The 23,234-nt window shown below is 45.0% G+C and overlaps 1 protein-coding gene across 5 annotated transcripts in view; it reads right to left on the bottom strand.

Annotated features, from left to right (window-relative positions):
* Positions 1–19,143, bottom strand: part of BMAL2 (basic helix-loop-helix ARNT like 2) — a 126,225-nt gene extending 107,082 nt beyond the window's left edge. For all 5 annotated transcript variants that reach the window (XR_004483811.2, XR_004483810.2, XM_049694198.1 and 2 more), the window contains exon 1: positions 18,878–19,143. Coding sequence is in view for 3 of the 5 variants with exons in the window: in XM_049694198.1 (XP_049550155.1) it covers positions 18,878–18,908 (31 nt within the window). In the remaining 2 variants the exon portion in view is untranslated. The remainder of the gene's footprint in view (positions 1–18,877) is intronic.
* Between the last annotated feature and the right edge of the window lie 4,091 nt (positions 19,144–23,234).

Here is a 23,234-nt window from a genome sequence, read left to right as displayed (position 1 = left end):
CCTATTTATTTCTGTAATGAAGATTGTACTCAGAGCTGTTCACTGAACCCTTTCCGGCTTGGCTGGGAAAATAAGGCTTTGCTGCCAAGCATGAGCAGGGAAAGCCAAAGATCCTTCCACACGGGGATCAGGGTCCCACCTAAGGATCAACCACCACTTATCTCAGATACAGTATCAGAGCATCACAGAAGGAGCCACCTCTCCTGCGTAGGCTGGAGGAGGAAATGTTATACTCTTGGCCTTGACTTCAAACGTAGCAAGATGTCTAAAAGCTGGAGAACCAAAGCAGAGAAAATAGGTGGCTTTACTTGCCCAAGGCCAGTCACTAGCCGGGGAAGTATGCAGAAAGTCAAAAGAACAATGAATAAGTGATGCCTACAACATCCTACAATTGACCGCTGAACAACACAGGTTTGAACTGCACAGGTCCACTTATACAAGGATTTCTTTCACTAAATACGTACTAGGGTACTACACAGTTGGCAGTTGGTTGAATGTATGGATGTGGAACCATGGATACAGAGAGCTGACTGTAAAGCTATACAAGGATTTTTGACTGCATGGAGGGTAGGGCACCACAATCCCCGCTGTTGTTCAAGGGACAACTGTAGTAAAATAGTGCATCACAGAGTACAGGCTGGTAGGAAAGCAAGAGACACCAAAAAGGAGCTGAAAGAACAGGCAGGTGGCTGGAATGTTTGTGTAAGTGGGAGAGTCATAAAAATACAAGACCATGGTCAGCAGGGAGAAGTTCAGACTTGGGGATTCAGAGGTAAAGCATCTGCAGCTGATTCAAGGGCCAAGTAAGAGGTGCCCAGGGGGCACTGCAGTGCAGTGACGATGGGGTATTCTGGGGAAGAGAAGAAAGACCAAAGTCATCCAGGATGACATCAGGGGATGGGCAGGAGAGGAAGATGTCTAAGAACACAAGGGGCAGCATCCTGGAGGTGGGTAGATGATTAAAATAAGGATAGAAGAGGGGTGAATAAACAGAAAACCTAAGTGAAGGTACAGGCACACCTCGTTTTACTGCACTTTGCAGATATTGTGCTTTTTACAAATTGAAGGTTTGTGACAACCCTGCATAGTGCAAGTCTATTGACACCATTTTCCCAACAGCTCACTTCATGTCCCTGCATCACGCTGTGGTAATTCTCGCCATATTTCAAACTTTTTCATCATTATTATATTTGCTACAGTGCTCTGTGATCAGTGATCTTTGATGTTGCTATTGCAAAAAGATTATGACTCACTGAAGGCTCAGACGATGGTTAGCATCATATTAGCAATAAAGTATTTCAAAATTAAGGTATGTACATTTTTTACACATACTGCTATTGCACAGATTATAGTATAGTATAGACATAACTTTTACATGCACTGGGAAACCAAAAAAATTCCTGTGACGCACTTTAATGCAATATTAGCTTTATGGCAGTGGTCTGGAACCAAACCAGCAGTATCTCCAAGGCATGCCTGTCATTAAGTGACAAAGGGGAATAACGTCTGGAAGAGGCAGTGAAGCTGAAATAAATGCCAACCTCACTTCCTAGTTCTGAAATATAGGAGAGAGTGATTAGCTTCCACAACCCCACTATGATCATCCCTTCAAATTTAGGTTGACCACATTACAGATCACCTGAGAATTACTGAAGTGAGAAAAGAAACGTTTTTCCCCCTATCAAACTGACTTATCCTAATAAATTATTGTACCCAAAAAGGAGTCTTGAAGAAGGGGAAGAGGTGAGAAGAGAGACACTCTCACAGTTTCATATACTTCTGGTGGGAATGAAAACTGGCATAACCTTTCTAAAATGCAATTTGGAAAACTGTATCAAGGGACACAAAGATACTTATATCCTTTGACCCAGAATTCTATTTCTTTGAGTTTATCCTAAAAATATTAAAGATGTACATACAAATGAACTAAAATATTTCAACAGTGTAAACCTAACAACAACCTAAAGGTATCAACAAACAAGGAAACAACTAAAACACTAGGCTGCAACCATGTGATGGACCGCTCTGCAGCTTTTAAATACAATGTTTTCCAATTATTTATGAAAGAGTAAATGCTATATGAAACATTAAATTTTGTACGTTTCTTTACTGTTTAAAAATACAGTATATTAATATAAGATTTAAGGTACACTAAGGCCAACAGATCAGGAGACAAAAAGGTAGACTGCTACTCACGGTTCCCAGGAGGAGGAGGCATGCCAGGCCACATGGGGCCACAAGGGAAAGCACCAGGGCCAGTCAGGAGGCAGAGGGAGAGGGGCATCTGTGGGTAAGAGTCTCTACTGTGGTTTCTGTGGGAAGGAATGGGCAAGACAGGCTGAGCAGGTTTAGTTTGGGCTAGTTTGAATGATTTCAGCAGCCTGCGGGGCATCGGGGCTGTCCCTCGTGGTCTGGTACCTGGCCCAGGGGCAATTAGGACAGGCAGACAGTAGCCCAGAGTGTGAGATCCCAATGAAGGAGGTGGCCGGGGTGTGGGCTCTGGATTGGCTGGTGTGGTATTTGACAAGCGCACTCACAGGGCAAGTTGTTTACTCTCAGTGGGCGGATCCTGGGAGGGGCAGTCCCTCCCGAATCAGCAGGGTCCCACATGTGAAAACATCAGAATACAGAAAATAAAGAACATGGTGAATGCATTTATTTTCCTTAATTTAAAATTATTTGAAAATAAAAATTTTCAAATTTTCTACAACACATACTATTTTTTTAATTTAGAAAAAATAAACATTCCCCCCAAAGTTTTGTGTTATGCACAAGCCTTGGGCATTTTTTTGAAAGGATAAATTTATACCACTATTTGAAGAGTCATGTATGCGGCCCTTCTTATATTGTTTTTTTGTTTTTGTTTTTTACATCTTTATTGGAGTATAATTGCTTTACAATCGTGTGTTAGTTTCTGCTTTATAACGAAGTGAATCAGTTATACATATACATATGTTCCCATATCTCTTCCCTCTTGCGTCTCCCTCCCACCCTCCCTATCCCACCCCTCTAGGTGGTCACAAAGCACCAAGATGATCTCCCTGTGCTATGCGGCTACTTCCCACTAGCTATCTATTTTACGTTTGGTAGTGTATATATGTCCATGCCGCTCTCTCTTATATTGTTTTTTAAAGCCAAAGAGCAAATACAGACTGCTGACACCATGAACTTGTTGTTGCTGAAGATGTGAGAACACACTGAGCCACTTTCATGGCACATCTTAATGTTTTCCTATGAGAAGCGACAGGGAGTTTCTAATCAAATGCACACGAGTCCAGACTGACCCTTGTCCTAAACTGTGTGTGAAAGAGAGGTCTGTTGGCGAAGTATTTAAGGAAGAGTCAAGAAGAAATTTTCCACAAGCGTTACCTGCCTATAGAGGATTCCCTTTGTTGAGGAGGCAGGGAGAGTAGGTAACTGTTCTGATTTCTGAAAGTGGCAGCCACGCTGGATAACCGACTGAAAGCACCCATCAGGTACAATGTTTAATGCTCTGGAAAGAACTGTGACACCACAGAGTCCATAAAAGGCTGTTGTCTGTGGCAGGCAATAGCCACAGTCTGCCCAAAGCACAGCTTCTTCATGGGGAGTGACGAAGTAACCTGACAGCCTGTACTGATTTCTGACAATTCTCCTAAGGGAAGAACCTCCTGACTGTATGGCCTTCATGGAGCCCAGCTCAAGTTCAGCCCCCACGGCAGTAACACTGCTTCCCACACGTGAGCAGCGAACCAGGCACAGCCAAGAGCACTTCTGTCCAAGCTTCCCCACCTCACTGTGTGGCTCCAGGGGAGTGGTTGACCCTCTCTGTGGAGTCCTCATCTGTAAAACAGAGGTTATGATACCGACTAGAGTTCCCTTGCAGAGCTTTGATACGAAAAAAAACGAGATAAATGTTGAAGCCTCTTGGAATCTATGAAGTTTTGCTGGACAGACAGTAGGTAGGACATTAATTACTTATCTGAATTGGGTATAATGGGCTTATGGCCACGCAAAAGATCTAAATGGATACCGATGTGCAACCCTCTCTACCCTCACACAAACGGTCAGATTGAATGATGATGTAACTGTTAAAGATGACTGAGGTCTGAGTCAAATTAAGGGGCAGCTACAGAGCTAGATTAAACCAGAAGTATAGTATCAGATAATTCAGATCTCCACATGAAAATCCTCATATAATCATTAAACAAGAAATTTCTCCCGCCAATTCTAAAGAGGGTAATGTGAGACATTCATCAAAACTGTGATCGTTGCTGTGAAAAAAGCAGTACGCTACTCAATATGCAGACCACCAGCAGTATGATCATTGCACAAGGGCTTTGACTACTGCATTTCACTGCTCAAAATTCAACTGTGGCTCCCCACTGAATTCTTTTTTAATTGAAGTATAGTTGACTTCCCACGTTATGTTAGTTTCAGGTGTACAGCTCCCCGCTGAATTTTTTTTTTTTTTTTTTTGCGGTACGTGGGCCTCTCACTGCTGTGGCCTCTCCCGTTGTGGAGCACAGGCTCTGGACGTGCAGGCTCAGCGGTCATGGCTCACGGGCCCAGCCACTCCGCGGCATGTGGGATCCTCCCGGACCGGGGCACGAACCCGCATCCCCTGCATCGGCAGGCAGACTCCCAACCACCACGCCACCAGGGAAGCCCCCCGCTGAATTTAAGATGACATGAAATACAAAGTTTTTCAGCCTCCCTACGAGCCTCACCGCATGCCGCTCTCTTACTCGTGACCCAGGCAACAGGCACAAAGCACTAAGTGACAGTCCCCAGCCATGTCACGTTCCCCCCCCCCGGCTCTGCTTCTCTAGGCATGCTTATGCCTGGAATGCCCTGTTCCCAAATCAGGTTAACATAAACTTACTTGTCAAGACATGTTATCTCCTACAAGAAGCCCTCTCTGACCACTGCCCCCCAAACCTGCCACCTAACTGGGGCCCCTCCTATGTAATCCAGTAGCACCTTGTAATTGATATCATCATTGAGCTGATCCCACTTCACTGTAATTATCTTGTCACTAGTCAGTCTCTCTCACCAGACACAGCTCCCTGAGGGCAGGGACCATGTTTGTATTCCCAGCTTAAAACAATCCCTGACATACCACCCACACTCAATAACTGAGGAAATGACGGATTATTCAATTAACTAGTATTAGGTCAATTCCTTACCTATTTGGAAAATATTAGATCTCTATTTCTCGCTATTTACCAAAATAAATTTGTGCTGGATGAATGAGTTAAATGTAGGAAAATAAAATCATAAAAGTATAAAGAAAAAAATATGTGACTATTTACATAACCTTAAAGTGAGGACTTTCAAAGTATGAGGCCAAAGGTAAAAACCGCAAAAGAAATGATTACATTAAAGTTAAAATTTCTACATATCAAAAACCACCATAAAATTAAGACATGAAAAAACCAGGAAAAGGTTTCCCCAAGCCCTTCCCTCCACCCCAATCCCAGGCAAACAGTGACTTGCTTTTAGTTTTTTAACCATTTGTTTGCATTTTCTAGATTTTATATAAATAGAATCATATGACATACCCTTTTGAGTCTGGCCTCTTTCCCTCATAATGATTTTGAGATTCATCCACGTTGTTGTGCGGTTTTATTGCCAATTTGTTTCCCCTTGGGTGGGTATCATATTTTGTGTATCCACGGAATTCATTTGTTGATGACCATTTGGCTTATTTCCAATTTTTGGCTATTGTAAATAAGGCTGCTTCAAATATTCATGTACCAGTCTCTGCTTAGACAAATGTTTTCCTTTATCTTGGGTAAATACTTAGACACAGAACATGGGTTGCAAGGTAGGTACATGTTTACATTTTGGGGAAACTGCCACACTGTGTCCCTAAGCGGTTATGCCATTCCACATTTCCACTAGCAGTATCTCAGAGTTCCAGCTGCTCCATCCTCACCAACAACTGGCATTGTCAGCCTTTTTAACTTTATTCATTCTAATGAATGGGTTGTGCGATGGATTACATAGTAATCCATGTAATTTTAAGATGTTTTTATTATTTGAAAAGGTAACTTCTTGGAAAGCCAAAAAGTCTCTCTGTAATTTCTATCCAACATCCCTAAGTCTGATAAGTCTAGTAAGTTTCAATTCAGTTGCAAGTACTTGCATACTTACTACTGTGCAAGGCACTGCATTAGAAGCTAGAGAGGGTGCAAGGATAAGTACGACATGGCATTCACCCTCAAAGAGTTCAGTCAGATAAGTATAGAAATAACCCAACTACAAGGTGGAATGGAAGGTATCTTTGGAGAACTCTGGGTCACAGCACTCCATGAAGGCTTCAGGAAGGAGGTGACATCTCAGATAGTTTGTAAATAGTATAGAACCCCTCAAACTTTGGTGGACAACCATAATATCTCACGCTTTTGTCCTAAATTCTTCTCTCCCCTAAGTCAAACCATGTGATTCTTTCAAACATTACCCATAGGTTGCCTTGTCACTAGCCTGGTTGCTCTCTTCTGAACATGCTTTGGCTAAAAATACTTTGATGTGTGGTGTGATCGGAACTCAACATCCAAGAATTGTCACCTCCACAGAGAGGAGAGTAGAACTTTGAATGATAATGTTCTGATTATACTTTCATTATGTATAAGACTGCATTAGCTTTTATTTTATACATTGGGCCTTCACTTTGTTTTTTAAAATAAATTTATTTATTTATTTATTTTTGGTTGCGTTGGGTCTTCATTTCTGTCCGAGGGCTTTCTCTAGTTGTGGTGAGCGGGGGCCACCCTTCATCGCGGTGCGCGGGCCTCTCACTGTCGCGGCCTCTCTTGTTGCGGAGCACGGGCTCCAGACGCGCAGGCTCAGTAGCTGTGGCTCACGGGCCCAGTTGCTCTGCGGCATGTGGGATCTTCCCAGACCGGGGCTCGAACCCGTGTCCCCTGCATTGGCAGGCAGGTTCTCAACCACTGCGTCACCAGGGAAGCCCCTGGGCCTTCACTTTAAACTGTTGATTCGGACTTCCCTGGTGGCGCAGTGGTTGAGAACCTGCCTGCCAATGCAGGGGACACGGGTTCGAGCCCCGGTCTGGGAAGATCCCACATGCCGCAGAGCAACTGGGCCCGTGAGCCACAGCTACTGAGCCTGCGCGTCTGGAGCCCGTGCTCCGCAACAAGAGAGGCCGCGACAGTGAGAGGCCCGCGCACCGCGATGAAGGGTGGCCCCCGCTCACCACAACTAGAGAAAGCCCTCGGACAGAAATGAAGACCCAACGCAACCAAAAATAAATAAATAAATAAAATGTAAACTGTTGATTCATTCATGTAATTTTAGAACTGTAACTAACATTAGAGATGGTCTAGTATAGCTCCTTCTTCTTCCAAGAAAGAAACAGAATTCCATAGTTGATTAAGTTCCTTGCCCTTTATCATACAGCCAGACATTGATGGAGGAGGGACTGCTATGTAAGTCTCCTGATTCCCAGGTAGGGATTTTCTGGAGTAAACCCAAATCTGTCTTTGCTACGGGCTGCTGTTAAGTCACATCTTTACCATTTCATACGTCTGCATTTTGTTTTACACTGAGGCGCTGGCCCTTTTTTTTGTTGTTAAGTTTAATCTTCTTTGGTATCACCCTATAAACATCTTTTTGGATTCAGAATCTGTCTACCAGATTGACTAAGCCTCCTTAAATATGCCATCTGCAAAAGTGACCAGCATGACATTTACATTTTCAAACCAAATGTCCGGCTGGCATGTTGAACAGCAACAACAAAAAGCCAAAGAGGGAAGAGTAGGGAATTATTCACTGTGACCAAATACAGCATAGACAAAGCGAGAGCTCAAGTCAGAGTCACAGAGGTAAGCCAAAGGTTGACACTAGGGAAGAGATGTGAATGGTCAGAGTGGACTCAGACAATCACTCAGCCATAGGAGAAAGGATCCACTTTGGGGTGGGGAAAGCAGTCTGGGAGTACGACAGTGAACAATACAAGGGTGTCAGAGAGCCTCAGGGATTAAGTGGTGTTCGCTGCATGGACTATGTTGGACCTCCTGGCTTAAAATGGGCCAGAGGGCAATCTGGTTTCCTATATGACACATCCCTGCTACTAGTAAGGAGGGGCCAGGGATCTCCCAGGCTTGCTCTGTGCAAAGGCACTTATATTCCAGAGCACGTGTGAGGTAACATGTGGATTTGCTTACATCATCCCCATCTGACTAGGTACTAAAAATGGCTTTAAAATAAGCAGGTGCCCTGGATCTCCTGCATGGCATATGCTAAGGCCCTCCATATCTGGTCATGAGGGCGCAGTGCTCAGGGTGGAACACAAACCAATTGCATGGGTGTGAATGGGAGGAGTAGGATACAGGAGGATAGGAAATTTATGGCTTCTAAACCTTAGAGCTAAAAAGACAGTTCCCCAGTGCGCAGCACAACAGTACAACACAACAGGTAGAAAGGGCATGGGAGGAAAAGAGCTAGCCAAGTCCCCTATTGGCCTAGTCACCTGGTGAGTGGAACCTGTCAGCTGTGGCCCTTGGACATCCTGCATGTCGTGCCATCAGTACATACTCATCAAGCTCCTATGAAGCAGACACCGTGCTGTAGGGGCTGAGAATATGATGGTGACCAGAGACCGCTCCTTCACGGAACTGGAAATCTGATCGATCCTCCTGTAATACCTGGGATTCTACCAGGTATTAACCAAAGGCTTGAGTGCTGCTGGTGGTGCGGTGAAATGGAAAAAAAGGACAAATTACTGGGAAAAGGCATCATTTACGCATTTCAATGAATAAAATCTGGAACGTGATCTTAAATGTTAAGGTTCACAGCCCACTCGCTTGCTGTATGACATTCAATGCCAAAGATGTTATTCCTATAGACTTTTAACAGTTCCTAAGTTCGTTCATTTGTTAATGAGTTGTTTCTCATCTGATAGAGTGGGGAAGTGGAAGATTCTCTTGGTTAATTATTTACTATTTGATTCAACTACTGTTTGATTGACCTATATTCAAAAGTACTGCCTTTTAAGTATCTGTTTTGATCTGGAAAAAAACAAACAATTTTTGCTCAAAAAGATAAAAATTACTATAAAATATAAAACCCTAAAAATATACACCTGATTTTCTTAATTTGCAATAAAAGATTAAGAGGAGGGAAAGGGAACACAAGACATTATCCTGTCCAATTCACTCACCTTACAGTTGAGGAAACTGAGGCTCAGAGTGTGAAACAAGACGCCCAGCTGTGTGTTACACTACAGTTGCAATAAAAGAAACAGGACTTAAATACAGTAGCCTCTTTTGGAGAAACAGTTCTCATGCATGTCCCACTCTCAATCACTACAGAAATTCAAAAACAAAAACAAAAGCACTCAATGCCACTGGGGAAGGCAGTCCTCCCTCCCGCGAGCTTTTAGCAAGCAAGCGGTGGGTAGCACTTTTGGGGGAGGGAGTACACTACTGCAGTAATATACTGAGGAAAGCTATAAACACAGTGAGTCTGGATTGCAGTAAGACATTTTTTTCAAAGATGGAGAGTAGTGAGCTACTTTAATTCTCCAATATAGTCTTGAGAAAAAAAACGGATGAGAAGAGATTTTCGGCAGGAACATCAGTTAGGCAGCACTCCCTGCAGTAAACCAGACTGGTCAGGAGAGTGATAGGAAAGGGGATTAAGTCACTATGCTGGGCGAGATCACAGCTGCTGCTGCTGTCAGCACCCCCACTTCCACCACCACCACCAGTTAAATAATCTTGTGCTGAATCTTTACACGCCAGGCACCGTGACCTTTACATACCTTACTTCGTACAATCCTCACAACAGCCCTATGGCGACGGTTTAGCGTACAAGGAAACAGCCTCAGAGGAATGAAGTAAGTTGCTGCCGTGGTCTTTTTGCCGTGTCAGCTTGGCTGGCTACAGTCCTCAGTTCACTCAGTCAGATACGAATCTAAGTGTTGCTGTTGAAGGTATTCTGTAGATGTGATTAAACTCTATAATCAGTTGACATTAATAGGGGTGACTGTCCTAGATTAGGGTCAGGGTTAGAGTAGGGCTAGGGTTATCTAGGGTTATCCTAGATGATATGGGTGGGCCTGATTTTATCAGTTGAAAGGCCTTAAAAACAGAGCTGAGGCTTCCCTGAAGAAGAAACTCTGCCTACGGACAGCTGCTTCGGTCTGTGCCTGAGAGCTCCAGCCTGCCTTTTCTGATGGCCCATCCTACGAATTCCAGGCTTGCCTGGTTTGCTCCCACATTTGCATAAGCCAATTCCTTGTAATAAATCTCTTAATATACATATCTCCTACTGGTTCAGCTCCTCTGGTTGAACGCTGACTGGTACACATGCCAAAGATCACACAATTATTAGGTGAAAGAGTTCACATTCTTCCAAAGCCAAAAGTAAGCCAGTATTCCACACTCCCTCCCAACGGGAGTTCAGTTTTAGACATCAGAACATCACAGAAATGGTACCTCATCCAGAGGTCTAGCAGGCTTTGAAGAAAAGGATAAAAGCTCTGGAGGCCAGTCTGCCTGGGTTCAAATCCTGGTTCTGCTACTTACTATGCACACTTTACCTTGGGCAATGTACTTAAAATCTGTGTCTCAATTTCTTCCTCAGAAACATAGAACAATAATAGTACCAACTTTACAGATTTGCTGAAGATTCGTGAATCATACCATGTCAAGCATTTAGACAACTAGCACAGAGTAAATCCTCAATAAAGGTTAAGAATTATTCATTCAGAAGAGCCAAAAAGTGAGAATGATCCATGCTAAGCTTTTGAAATGGGGCAAAGGGGGAAGAGAAACACCCAGAATGACTCTAAGGAAATCGGAGTCACGGGAAACCACGCAGTTATGATGCAGAATATAATCAGAGTGATATAAGCACCTAAGAATGCTTCCCTGACGACGCCTGTTGCAGAAAAGGCCAATCTTCCAGAGGCATTATAACCTCATCCAGGATGGCAAAAGCAAGAAAAAGCAGTTCATTCAGAATTTGTTCCACACTGAGACAGAAAATTCCCCTAACCTGGTCCAGGCCTGATTGATCCTCATGCATAAGAATGCGGGGTTCAGCATTTTCAGTATCAGCAGCTTTCTCCTGAAGTCACAGAAACATCTTTAGATTTTGATGGGCTACCCCACAGCACTGTTACACAGGAAGATACAACGCTGGCATAGTACATAGGAAACACAGTGTAGGCTATTATCATGAGTAATATTAGTCAGGTATGATTTGATATGCAAAATTCGATACAGAACCTACAAAAGATATCATGGTTCTTCACATCTCAAGTATCAACAAAGTAAGGCACCTTCAGTTAACTTTGGGAAAAAAAAATTTGTCAGTGTGCACAAAAATATTTGTGTATCTCTTCACCCAATGGTGATTAGTCTAGAAAGAAGGAGACCCTTTAAAGGGGGGTGGGGCGGGAAGCACTGCCACTGCAACAGGAAAACGCTGAAGTCCTAAAACTGAAACACAGTATGAGTTTTAAAAGTAATAAAACCCAACATGACATTTATGACTTTAATATTAGCTACAGATAACATACCATAGTTATAATGATGATTAGAATCTAAAGCTGCCTTCGGGCTCTTCCTAAACGAATAGCTAACAAAAAATTATTTTAAAACCTCTTGATAAAGAATTCGGCCTAGACGTCTTCTAAAATTTGAGGTGTGAATTCGAACGTCCTTCTAAGATCTGGCTGCTTGGTTTGCGACCACATGTCCCGGAGGTGGCAACGGTTACTGCTGCTGAAAGGAACTGACAAGCCAAAAGCTCTATGTGAACTCAAGTTGAAAAGTAAAGAAAAGAGAATTGTCCTAAAGAAACCACTAGCGCCATGATGCCTGGAAAATTGAGTCTGGTCTCTCTTTTCTAGGTCAGTGCTGTTGTCTGGATGACTCATTCCAGAAGAGATGGCCTCCCTACAATGCAGTACGGTTTGTCTCCCTGGTAGTGTAAGCACTGCCTACCTTTGGGTACCACGTAACTCAGAGAGGAAATCCAATACTCCAACCAGGGAGCTGGGAAGAAAGACAAATGTAGAGCCGGAGATTGCGTTCAACTTTTTCAGTAAAAACTGTTCTCTAGATTTTGACAAAACAATTACTAATCTTCACTATCTTCTATGCCTTTAAACATATATTGATCTCTGCTGTGAAAAGCGTTCAATTTCAGTTCTGCTCATGGTATGCTGATCTCTCTTTCACAATCTGTATTTCTACAAAATACATACGGCTTTGGTACCGTCTAGGCTCAACAACAACCTCTTCTCCCTATATTCTCCTCTCCTAAGAAAAAAAAGATGCAGAGGTATTTTGATATATATATAAGAGCTTCTGCTTTCAAGTAACTTCTAAGCCAGAGATCCTCTGCACGGTGTCTGAATCAAAATAAGAACATCTTCTGATGTTATCACACACAGGTGTTTCCAGGAGTGCTCTTTTCACATTAGGAACATGTTCTGACTTGCCTGGCAATGGATCCCTTTTGGTTTATAAATCTTCACTGTTTGTTTTGGAAGTCAAGGTTGAGAGCCTGGTGCAGCCCTGTCCCGTGCAGCTGCAGGGGAAGGGTCTGAGATCAGGCCAGGAGCACATGTCCATAGGAGGGGCACATCAGCGACGGGGGACAGTGGAACAACATAGGTCATTACATTGAACAGATGATGCAAGTCCAGAAACCTGCTTCTCAACTGGCTGCAATGGGAATAAATGAAATAGCACTAGTGAGGCTTTTCAGAAGAAAGAATGTGAAATGGATTTAAAGATATAAGCAGCTACTTTTTTTCAGGGAAAAGAGGATGAGAGAAAGTAGTGTCCCAGGTGCACTTGGAGTGAAGGCTAAGACCATACAACTAATCACCTGCCAAGGACCAGGACCTCTGATTTTTTTCTTTCTGATCAGAAATATGCCACAAGTAGCCTTTCAGGGTGATACAAACGCTCTCTTGCTGGCCAGGGACCAAAAAGAAGATACATGGATCTTTCCTTTTGGAGAGAAGGCAAATCACCAGGCTGTAACTCAGGCTTTCTGTGTTAACTGTCCTGCCACATCACAGGCGTGGGAGTGGAAGCCCTCGATGGCACTAACAAGACAACGACAGGCCAGTTCTTCCTTTTCCACTTTTCCTGGCCAGACCCAAAGGATCTTAGCAACAGTTTTTCCAAGCACATCACTGACAATTTTCCACATCTATGCCTAGTCTCTGTCCTGGAGGACCCTCTTCTGGGCTGCTAAACAAGAGTTGTCTAGTCACCAATACTAAACTTGACCTCTTCTCTAAAAGCCTTCTCTCAGTCCCTCCCCCACAAACTAGGTATAATTTTTCCCAACTTTGGGTGAGGAGGCTCACTCCTAGCAGTTAAACTATAGATTTTGCTAAGGTCTATCTTACACGACACATCAGGCTTTTCACCTTGCCTAATACACCTTATAAGCTCTTTCACCCTTTTGCTTGATTTATCCATTTCTTTATCTCTGTTTGCCTAGAACAGTAGTAAGTACGTACTGAATGGATACTTTGTGAATGAACCAGCCCTGCCTGTACCTCAAACCAATATTCACTTAAAATCGATAAAACTTGATTAGGTACTTAATAGGTACGAGGAGTTGAAGACTGTAAAGATGATCAAGAACCAACCCTGTTCTCCTAGGAATGTGCCACCCAAGGATGGAGCTAAGATGCGTACATATGCCGTGGCAAGCAGGCACAAATGTTCTCATAGGCACACCAAAATCTACAGTGTGGAAATAGAAGGGGAGAATCATTTCCATCTAGGGATGGGGGAAGTTCTGGGAAGGGTTCATGAGGAGAAGAAGAAAAATCATTTGTTGAACATCAGATTTCACTATACAGTTTGGAATCATCTCATTTAATTCACCATAACTCTCCAAGGTAAATTTTTAACCCCCATTCTATAGATGAGGAAATTGGGGCTCAAAGCAGTTAAATAATTTGGCTGAGGTCACATAGCTAGTATATAAACTCGCACTCACATTCCCAATGGCCTGGCTCCAAAGCTTGTGCTGATTTTCCTACACCAGATCTTCTGCTCCACAGGCGGATGACACATAGTGATTCCTGAGCTCGGCCCTCAAGACTCCTACAGGCCCATCTGGAGAGAGGGCAAGACAGTCCAGGAGCAGTGAACAGCCTAAGCAGAGCCCTCAAGACTCCTACAGGCCCATCTGGAGAGAGGGCAAGACAGTCCAGGAGCAGTGAACAGCCTAAGCAGAGAGGGCAAGACAGTCCAGGAGCAGTGAACAGCCTAAGCAGAGTCACAGGAGCAGTGAACAGCCTAAGCAGTGAACAGCCTAAGTGGACGTGGGACCGTTTAAACCGTATGGGGAAAGGCACATAACTGAGTCTAGTACGTGTAAGGGAGACACAGTGGAGATGTTTTGGAAGAGAAAGTTGATCGATGCTTCTCTACTTTCCCTGTAATAGGCTCAGAATATACAGTAAAGCACGCTTCTTACCTAAGTAAAAATATTAATAAAATATTGTAAGTAAAACATTTGGAATGTATTGGAAATTGCTGTTTTATAGCAATCATCTTGACTCTCAATTGTAAGTATCCTATCATGCAAACCATGTTAAGAGGAAGAATGAGTCTCTATGTCCTTTTCCTTCAGTCTTCTTTGTTTTTCTCTCTCTGTAAAGACACTATCTAGAGATTTAAATCATAAGATTAAAGACTAGAGAAACGAAATACTAATTTACTTAGATAAATGACAAATTTCTTATCATGCCAACCAACATTTAAGTATTTTCAAATGAGAATTTTAACATTATATAACTGGACTGATTTAAATATTTTAATTAGTTTTAAAATATTTTAAGGTTAAAAATTGCAGGCTGGGTAAATGAGATATTATAGCCTAAAGTGATATAACACTACGTGTCAGAGACCAGTAAATGTGACTTCACCCGAGTAAGAGAAGAAAACAGGGCGGGGAGCGTGTACAGCCAAGTGCTTCCTAAATTAGCAGTAACTATCCAGAAACACTACACACTACTGCAGAGAACATCTTTCACCTGGGGTCGCAGCTCCACTAAGCTTAAATTGTAGGTTCTTCTAAGCTCTCAGAGCCTCCTGCCACCTGGAAGGAGAGAGGCATTGGGTGAAGCAGGGGGTACAGAAGGGCTGAGATTTGGGGGGAGCCACTCCATACAGCAGACTTGCAAAAACGAGAGCAAGAAATCACTGTCTCAAAGCAAAGGCAGATGGCTCAGGTACACTTGTCTACTGTGGGGCACCTGGCTCACTGAGCCACTGGTGATGCTGATGCTGACCCAGATCCCAGGCACCTGTGTTACTCAGCTGTCGTGGTGGAAATCTGCAGGTCTTCAGCTCAATGGGGCAACTGAAGTCAGGGCTATAGAATGAAATGTTATCACCTTGGTTATGATGTCCTGAACATTATGTAAAGGGAGAGGTTTCGAAAGGATGCTCTAATCAATGTTCACTGCACAGAAAAAGATCATGCTTTTTAGAACCAGGAAGTCTTTCCACAAGGAAAAAAGTACACTGAAATCACTGTATTTACAAATATTTTGGTTTTCCCATATATTTTTTTTTATTTTTTGCGGTACGCGGGCTTCTCACTGTTGTGGCCTCTCCTGTTGCAGAGCACAGGCTCCGGATGCACAGGCTCAGCGGCCATGGCTCACGGGCCCAGCCGCTCCGCGGCATGTGGGATCTTCCCGGACCAGGGCATGAACCCGCGTCCCCTGCATCGGCAGGTGGACTCTCAACCACTGCGCCACCAGGGAAGCCCTCCCATATATTTTAAACATTAAATTTCTTTTTATTTTTCCTGGAGTCAAACTTTGATGGGTGGCAGTCCCTACCCTCCCTTCCTTCTCTCCCCTATCTCTCCTCACCTCCATCCCTCCTCAGCCCTCCCCCCTTTCCCCCAGTGCTCCTTTTCTTACTTCCCCATTCCCTCCTCCGCCTCGTTCTCCCTCGTCTCCTCCCCCTCTGTCCTCCCCTTTACACCCTTTCTACCCGGCTACTTCCCTCTCTCTCTCCTCCTCTCTCTTTACTCCACCCCTCCTCTCCTCACCCCTCCTCCCCCTTCTCTCTTTTCCTCTCCCTTTCCTTAACCTAAAACATGTGAAAAGTAATTTTAGTCCATCCTGGTTTATCCTGAGTAACGCACGTCAGGCTGAAACTTTGCCTAAGGATCTAGGCCAGGAAAAGGAGTTTATGCAAAGTTGATTAAGACATGATGTCACGAATGACAAAAATGAACTTAAGCCACTATAACTACACCTCAAAAGAGTTGGATCTGATAACATCACAGGTGAGAACATGGGATGGTAAGGTAAAAGATAGGGGTGGAGGGAAGGGAAGGTGAGAAAGCTGCCCCTCAGATGCCTAGACCGAAGAGCAAGTCTGGCAGTCAGTCGTGGGAAATGTGCTGCTCCCCCAAGATTGGCTGCTTCCTAACTCCAAGGATTCTGGAATCTGTTACCAGGAGGACGCTCAGGCACTTGACAGCTTGCTTAATCTTGGTGTTTACCATAGCCTGTCAAAAACAAGTGAGCAGGCAATTATGTACCAGCTGATTTCGGGTGGCCATCTTCAAAACCAGGCGCCCAGTTTTTTCAGCAGTGGAACCAAACCATGGGGAGGTTTCTCCATACACCAGTCTTAGATTTTTTTTTTTGGCCCCGCTGCACAGCATGCAGCATCTTAGTTCCCTGACCAGGGATTGAACCCGTGGCCGCTGCAGGGGAAGGGCAGAGCCCTAACCACCAGAACTCCAGGGAATTCCCAGATTTTTATTTTACCGTGAGGGCCTGAATGTCAAATTGCCTAGGAAAAAGGAATCTGCAAGGATTTTGTGCCAGGGAAAAAAACCATGGCCCTGGATTCTGACATTGAGAATTCTGTTTTGTTTCAGTTTTCTTCTCCAGGAATGGGAGAACTTGTAACAATATATTTTTTCTCCCTCTTTAGATAAAGAGGGTGTCTGGAAGTGAGCACACTGCTCATCAACCATCCAGCCAGCCAGGAAAGAAAGGAGAGCAGCCCAGGCAGTAGTCACAGATTTTAACTTCAGGTTTGTCAATTTCTGGCTACAGCCTCAGTGTTCTCACCTCATCTATGAAAGGGAGATAATATCTCCTACATCACAGGGCTGCTGTGAGGCCACAGAAGGTCTCCCTCATGAAATGCCTGGTACATAATAGGACCTCAATAAATGCTGGCCCTTCCGGCCCCCATGGAAACTTTGCTCCTCTTACCTAAGAAAGATTAGTGTTGATCACTCCCAAGTTAACATCTGGTATTCAGCTAAATATCAGTAAACTTTGTCCAAATACTTGTCATAAGACTTACCTGGTGAAAGCCCTGTTTTGAATTGGTAGGTATATTTTCACATGTCTTTTTTTCAGAAAAGCCCAAATAGTCTTTCAATTTGGCCAATTTCAGCTTGTGTGCAACAACACTTTCTTAATAGGCTAAACGAGATTCATTACTTTCACAAAGCAAATTGAAGCTGTAAACTAATAACTATATTAAGCTAATATTTACAGCATACTTACTATTTCCCAAGAACTGAGCTAAGCACTTTATAGGTATTTAAATATATTCATATCTCCTTTAATCGTCACTATTCTATAAGACAGATACTATAATTATCCCCATTTTACAGATGAAGAAACTAAGGCTAAATAGCAATAACTTAACCCAGGTGACAGAGTAAAGGGCAGAGTTCAGTCACAGCCAGAGCAGAGAGGATGTCTGAGCTTAAAACGATGCCTTCTCTTTTCAAACCAGTGCTTACTCACATCTTCATATCGTCCAGAAAGACTTCAAATATTCACATGACAGAATTTTAGAAATCTCCGCATGACCCAAATCCCCACAACTGTATTAGATTTTTCAAAAGCACCTCTTCTCATGATGCTGTATTTCAGAGAACAATCTAAACTCATCACAATATTCCAAAAGGAAAGTGGAAATTTAATAAACTGCTTCCCTGAACTTCTCTCTGCCAGTCTTCCTTTAGCTATTTCTATGGTTTTTTTTCCTGCCTCCTGTTCGTCTTAAGTAACAAATATTTTATGATCAGCCCATAATTACATGAGTAGTCATACGGAAGAGACCGCCAGTGAATACCAAAGAGAGGAAAAAGACGTAGCAACGCTTCCAGCTCAAGTCACAAAAACTCCAAAGAAATATAAAACGAAACAAACCAATTCCACTGATGGCTTTCCTAAAGCTGTAGTGGCACAAGAGCCGCCTCTCGCTGACAGAGAGCTGTTGCGGTGCAATCTGTGGTTTTCGAGAGTACGAAGTGCGGGGAGCCCTGCCTCCCCGCGCTCGTCTGCCGCTGGGCAGTTTTTGAAGAAGGGAACAGAAGTGAGTATTTCCAGTTCAGAGGGGATGGGCTCGCAGAGCCCGAGCTCCTTTAATGGCTGCTGGCAACTGGTTTATACACGGGAAAAACGAAATCTAAGAAGTCCGCACAGCAGTCCCTGCAGACGGCGAAGTGAACGCCCAGTGGTGGGCGGGGTCAGGCTGCTCGCCATCACAGGGTGGATGGTCCCTCGCCAGCTCACCTTCGTCGACACGTCCGGCCCGGGGCCAAGAAACTGGGCTGCTGGCAGTCCGAAAGCCGGCGGCGACCGCGGGCGTCACTCCCCGCCTCCCGCTCTCGGGGAGGATGCGCGGGGCGACGCACCGCACCTGTACCGCAAGGAACAACCTTGGCCCCAGAGGCCACAGCAGGTGATGCCGGGCCGGAGGACAGCCCCCCCGCAAAGTGCGCCCACCTGGCGTCGCCGTGCCGGCCGCTTGCCCCTCAGCCTGGCCCGAGCGCCCCTAGCGCATCAGGCGCCGCTCCCGCAGCTGGAGCCACGCGCCCGCAGCCTCACCTCTCGCCGCCTCCTCCTCTTCCGTCGCCATCGCAGGAGCCACCCGGCCGACTCCGCAGCCCCCGGGCCGGCAGCATGGAGAGCCCCGGGCTCGCCCTGCGCCGGCCCAGGCGGCGGTCCCGGGGTGAGGGCGCGGGCACACGCGGGGCTCTGCCCGGTGCCGCGGCGGCCGCCACTGCAGCCCCCGGGCACGCGGCCAGCGGAGTCCGCGGAACGTGCGGCGGGGATTCGCCCGCTCGCGGGGGTCTGGGCGCCGCCGGACCGGGGGCGGGAGAAAGGGACGGCGCGCAGGGCGGAGTCACGGCGGCCCCGCCCCGCCCCGCCGACCCCTGCGGCAGGAGGTAAAGTGCGTAGAGGCCCGCGACAAAGCCCCTCGAGGCTTTCTGGAAACCGGCCTCTTTAAAACAGGTTTCCCCGATCACTTACAGGTCAGTCGTCTGCCTATTCCGGAGGTAGGAGTTGTTTCCCTTGGGGGGAAAAGGTAAAGGATGGATGCAAATCGTTGCATGGCGGGGGTTACGGGGCCGGGGGCGTAGGGGTGCGTGGGAGGGGCTTCCGGGGGGAGCTGGAAGGGGGACTTCTCCGGCCCCTTCTCTTTTCTGCCGTGGAAGGGCTTAGCTGCGAAGACGAGGGTACGATGACAGAGAGGGGTCACCGAGGAAGCCCTTTGGGATACTGCAACGGTTGTTGTGAATCCAGAAGAAAGATCCTTTGCGGATCACTTGACAGCCCCTCATCATATGCCGAATACGCTGGTTCGCTCCACGCCCACGGGACCCTCGGGTTTTACTTGGTCACAGTTTGTCTAGTAGAGGTAGTGGAGAAAAGGAACGGCCGAGAAAACACCAAAGCTTTGCATCAACCAGGCTAAATTTATTAGTCTTCCTACCAGGACTCTTCATTACAGCGTAGAAACTAGCTGCTTTTTGTGTCCTGAGGGCTACTTAGGACCGAACCTGGCGGGGGCATTTGGACGCGTGTTCCCGACGGAAATAGGCAAGACCCGGAGAAACCGTTGCGCTTAAGGTGGGCACGGGGACTTCATCCTGCTGGAGGTGAAAGGAGAAGCTGCTCTCAGTAACACACTGCGAGACACATCCCTAATGAAAACCATTCTTGAAACATCCCAGCCCTAGCCTTGACTTGGAGCTCTACCCCAAATGCACCAACACCGACGTATGTTGTCAGCTCAGAAAGAAAAATTCCACACAGAGCCTGGCAGATACTCTTGCAATCTGGCCTAGGTTTCCCTGAACGCGTTCAAACCCTGGCTTTCCAGACAAGTGTACACTGTTCGGAGGTGGTTTTCCAAGATTGGGAGGCTAAGGGGACATTCTTAGACCTACACGTGTTCAGTGCCACCTTAATGGTGAAGTGGAATTGCTAGGATCCTGGTTACAATGTACAATACAGACTGTGTATACACTTTTGCTCACAAAGCATTTTTCCCTTTATCATCTCATGTGAGCCTCACAACAACCTTTGTGAGGTGGTTGAACACCTATAATTCTTGTCTTCTCGGTAGGCAAACAGAGGTTCAGAAATGAGTATTTTGGCCAGGATCACTCAGTAGATGGTAGAAGCCAGATGGTGAAAGTCAGATGTCCTTAGGAGTTCATAGTGGCATGATAAGGTTGCCGGTGAATCACTGCAGTCCTCATTTCTTGGAAATGTTGATTCACTTCCACCAAAAGCCTGAGAGCAAGAGAAAAGAATCTAGAACCTAAACATGATAGGAGGAAGTAGAACACACAAGGGGAACAGACCCACTGGATTCCTTGGGGCAAATCATTCTTAGTTTAACGTGTGTTCCCCCAACTGTTCAAGTTTAGATTCTACTTTCTAGTTTTTCCTTATGCTCTGGAGCTTTACATTCTAAGGCATGATTTTTTTTTTTTCCAAGAGTGGTTATACCTCCTAGGATAAGGCAGAAATAGACAGTCACACAATGTCTTGACAGATGGATGGGAAATTCATCTTTCATTTCCAACTATTGGTCTTCTTACATTTTCTCCTCGGGCAAAATGTAAGAAAAGTGATTTGGAACATAACTTGTACAGTGCATGGTATAGTTTCTTCTGGTCAATGTGGTTTCCTTGACAAAAGCCCAGGAATAGGTTGCTCTTTAGGAATTATTGCTAATCCTAGGAGGAACTTAAGTTCAGTAATTTGCTTCACTGCCAAGTACTCAGGCAAGAACAGGACTGGCATTAGGAACCACTGTCTCACACACTATAAATTCCTATTCTTGTCAGCCTCCTGCTGGGATTGTAACAATGTAATTTAGTTTGGGGTACCCTTTAAGTTCACTTAGATATTTCTGTTGGTCCAGGACAAAAAACAAATCCACCTGCTTCAGAGTGTAGTTAAATTGAAGACACCATCTCCAGTGATGCATAAAACTAAATAACTACCCATTAATGAGCTCCCAAGTGACTGAGGAAATAAATTATTAATATTTAAAACTACCCTTTCTTCCCCATCACTCTGCCACCCCTGGCATTTTATGGAGGGTGAATACTGGGGAAGATTCTTGGATTTGCTGAGCAGGCTGATGAGAGGGAGTGCAGTTAGGAGAAACAGGGGTGCCAAATGTGCTTAGAGGGATAGATGGGCCTCTAGTGGGCTTCTGGAATGGGAAAGATTGGCTTGGGCTTGGCCTGTGGAGGGGAGAAGCAGAGAAGGTAATTGCCGGAGGGTATGCTTATGAGAGAGAGGAAAAGAGGTGGTGGCAGCTGCCACAGGGAGGGAAATCTGAGAAAGATTTTCTAACAGGGTATTTAGGGAGCTTCACTGTGTAATGCAAACTTTCTTACATTATTTCCCTGTAAAATAACAACTTTAGCAAGAGATACATTCCTTTTCAATGCTTTTGGAGTTGATTTATGTTTTTATTAAAAGTGAAAACATTTTGAGGTTGGCCTTAGAGGGAAAGAAGGGCTGCCCACAAAATGCAGTTATTTATTAATTCATTTGTTCACAAATGCTTATAGAGCACCTACACTGTGCCAGGCATGAATCTAAGGGCTGACTGCTGTACGTCACCTACTGGGCATTCGTTACTTCATATAGATGTTCTCACAACAATCGATGAGGCAGGTATTATTTCATTTTAGAAAAGTCCAAACAGTGCCCTTTTTCCTTTAGCTCAGTAGTTCCCCAAGTTGGATTGAGACAGTGCAGAAGTTCAAAACCACCCCAGAAACTCTGATTCAATAGGTCCGGGGTGAGATACACTCAATCCTTATTTCGAATTCCCACCCTAGTTGATTTTGAAATAGTTGCTCTGAGCACTTTACTTCAGGAAATATTGCTTCAACTTGTCAAAAATGAATTTTCTTAAGGCTAGGTTGTCGCAAGGGATAAGTTGTGTGTGTATTTCTACAAAAGCCAGAGGACAGAAGTAGTAATAAACTAAACTTTCTAGAAAAATACAGGGAGAACAAAACTTAGGACAAGAGGGAATAGTTGTGCGGACATCTCTTTATATATGGATTTCCCCCTTAGAGATTATGTATCTGTGTATGTACGTGTCAAAAGCTAAACTAATTTTTACTTCTGCAGGTTTTGGACACTCTTACAGTAAGTATGGTGCCCCAGGTCCCCCTCAATCCTCCCCATATTGTACAGAACTGTACAGGAGGGTTCTTCAAGTTCTGCTCATGACTGTCTTACCCAAGAGGACAGGAAAGGCAAAGGACAATTTCCCTTTCCTGTTATGGATTTCTCCCTTTGACAGACTTAAAAGTCAGCCTATGTTTAAGGGTTTGATAAGGAATGTAAGTTCAGAGATAACTTTGTAATGGTTAGCAGTCTCCTGAGAAATGTCTTTTTTTTTTTTTGCAGTACCCGGGCCTCTCACTGTTGTGGCCTCTCCCGTTGCGGAGCACAGGCTCCGGACGCGCAGGCTCAGCGGCCATGGCTCACGGGCCCAGCCGCTCCGCGGCACGTGGGATCTTCCCGGACCGGGGCATGAACCCGTGTCCCCGGCATCAGCAGGCAGACTCTCAACCACTGCGCCACCAGGGAAGCCCCTGAGAAATGCCTTGATTTCTATTCATCAAAGCCCAGATTCTCAAGTTAGACAAAGCAGTTGAACCAACAGTGATTAGGCCCACCCTTGGCTGGATCTTGAAGGGAAGTAAGTTGGTGAGGATCCCTAATACTGATACAACAGCTTTGGGGGAGATGGACCAATGAGGAGATGAATAGCAGCTGGCAGGGATGGCAATAGCACCAAAAAGACCAAGCCCTGATCACTGGGCCAAACATCCATTGTTTGAATGATGTCCAGAGACCCACCCGTACTCCTGGTTCTCTGAAGGACAAGAAACCTGGGGTCCCAGTAACTGAGCCA

This window comes from Orcinus orca, chromosome 11 (genome assembly GCF_937001465.1).
Source record: "Orcinus orca chromosome 11, mOrcOrc1.1, whole genome shotgun sequence".
Taxonomy (NCBI): Eukaryota; Metazoa; Chordata; class Mammalia; order Artiodactyla; family Delphinidae; genus Orcinus; species Orcinus orca.
This window is presented reverse-complemented; position numbering and strand designations above follow the sequence as displayed.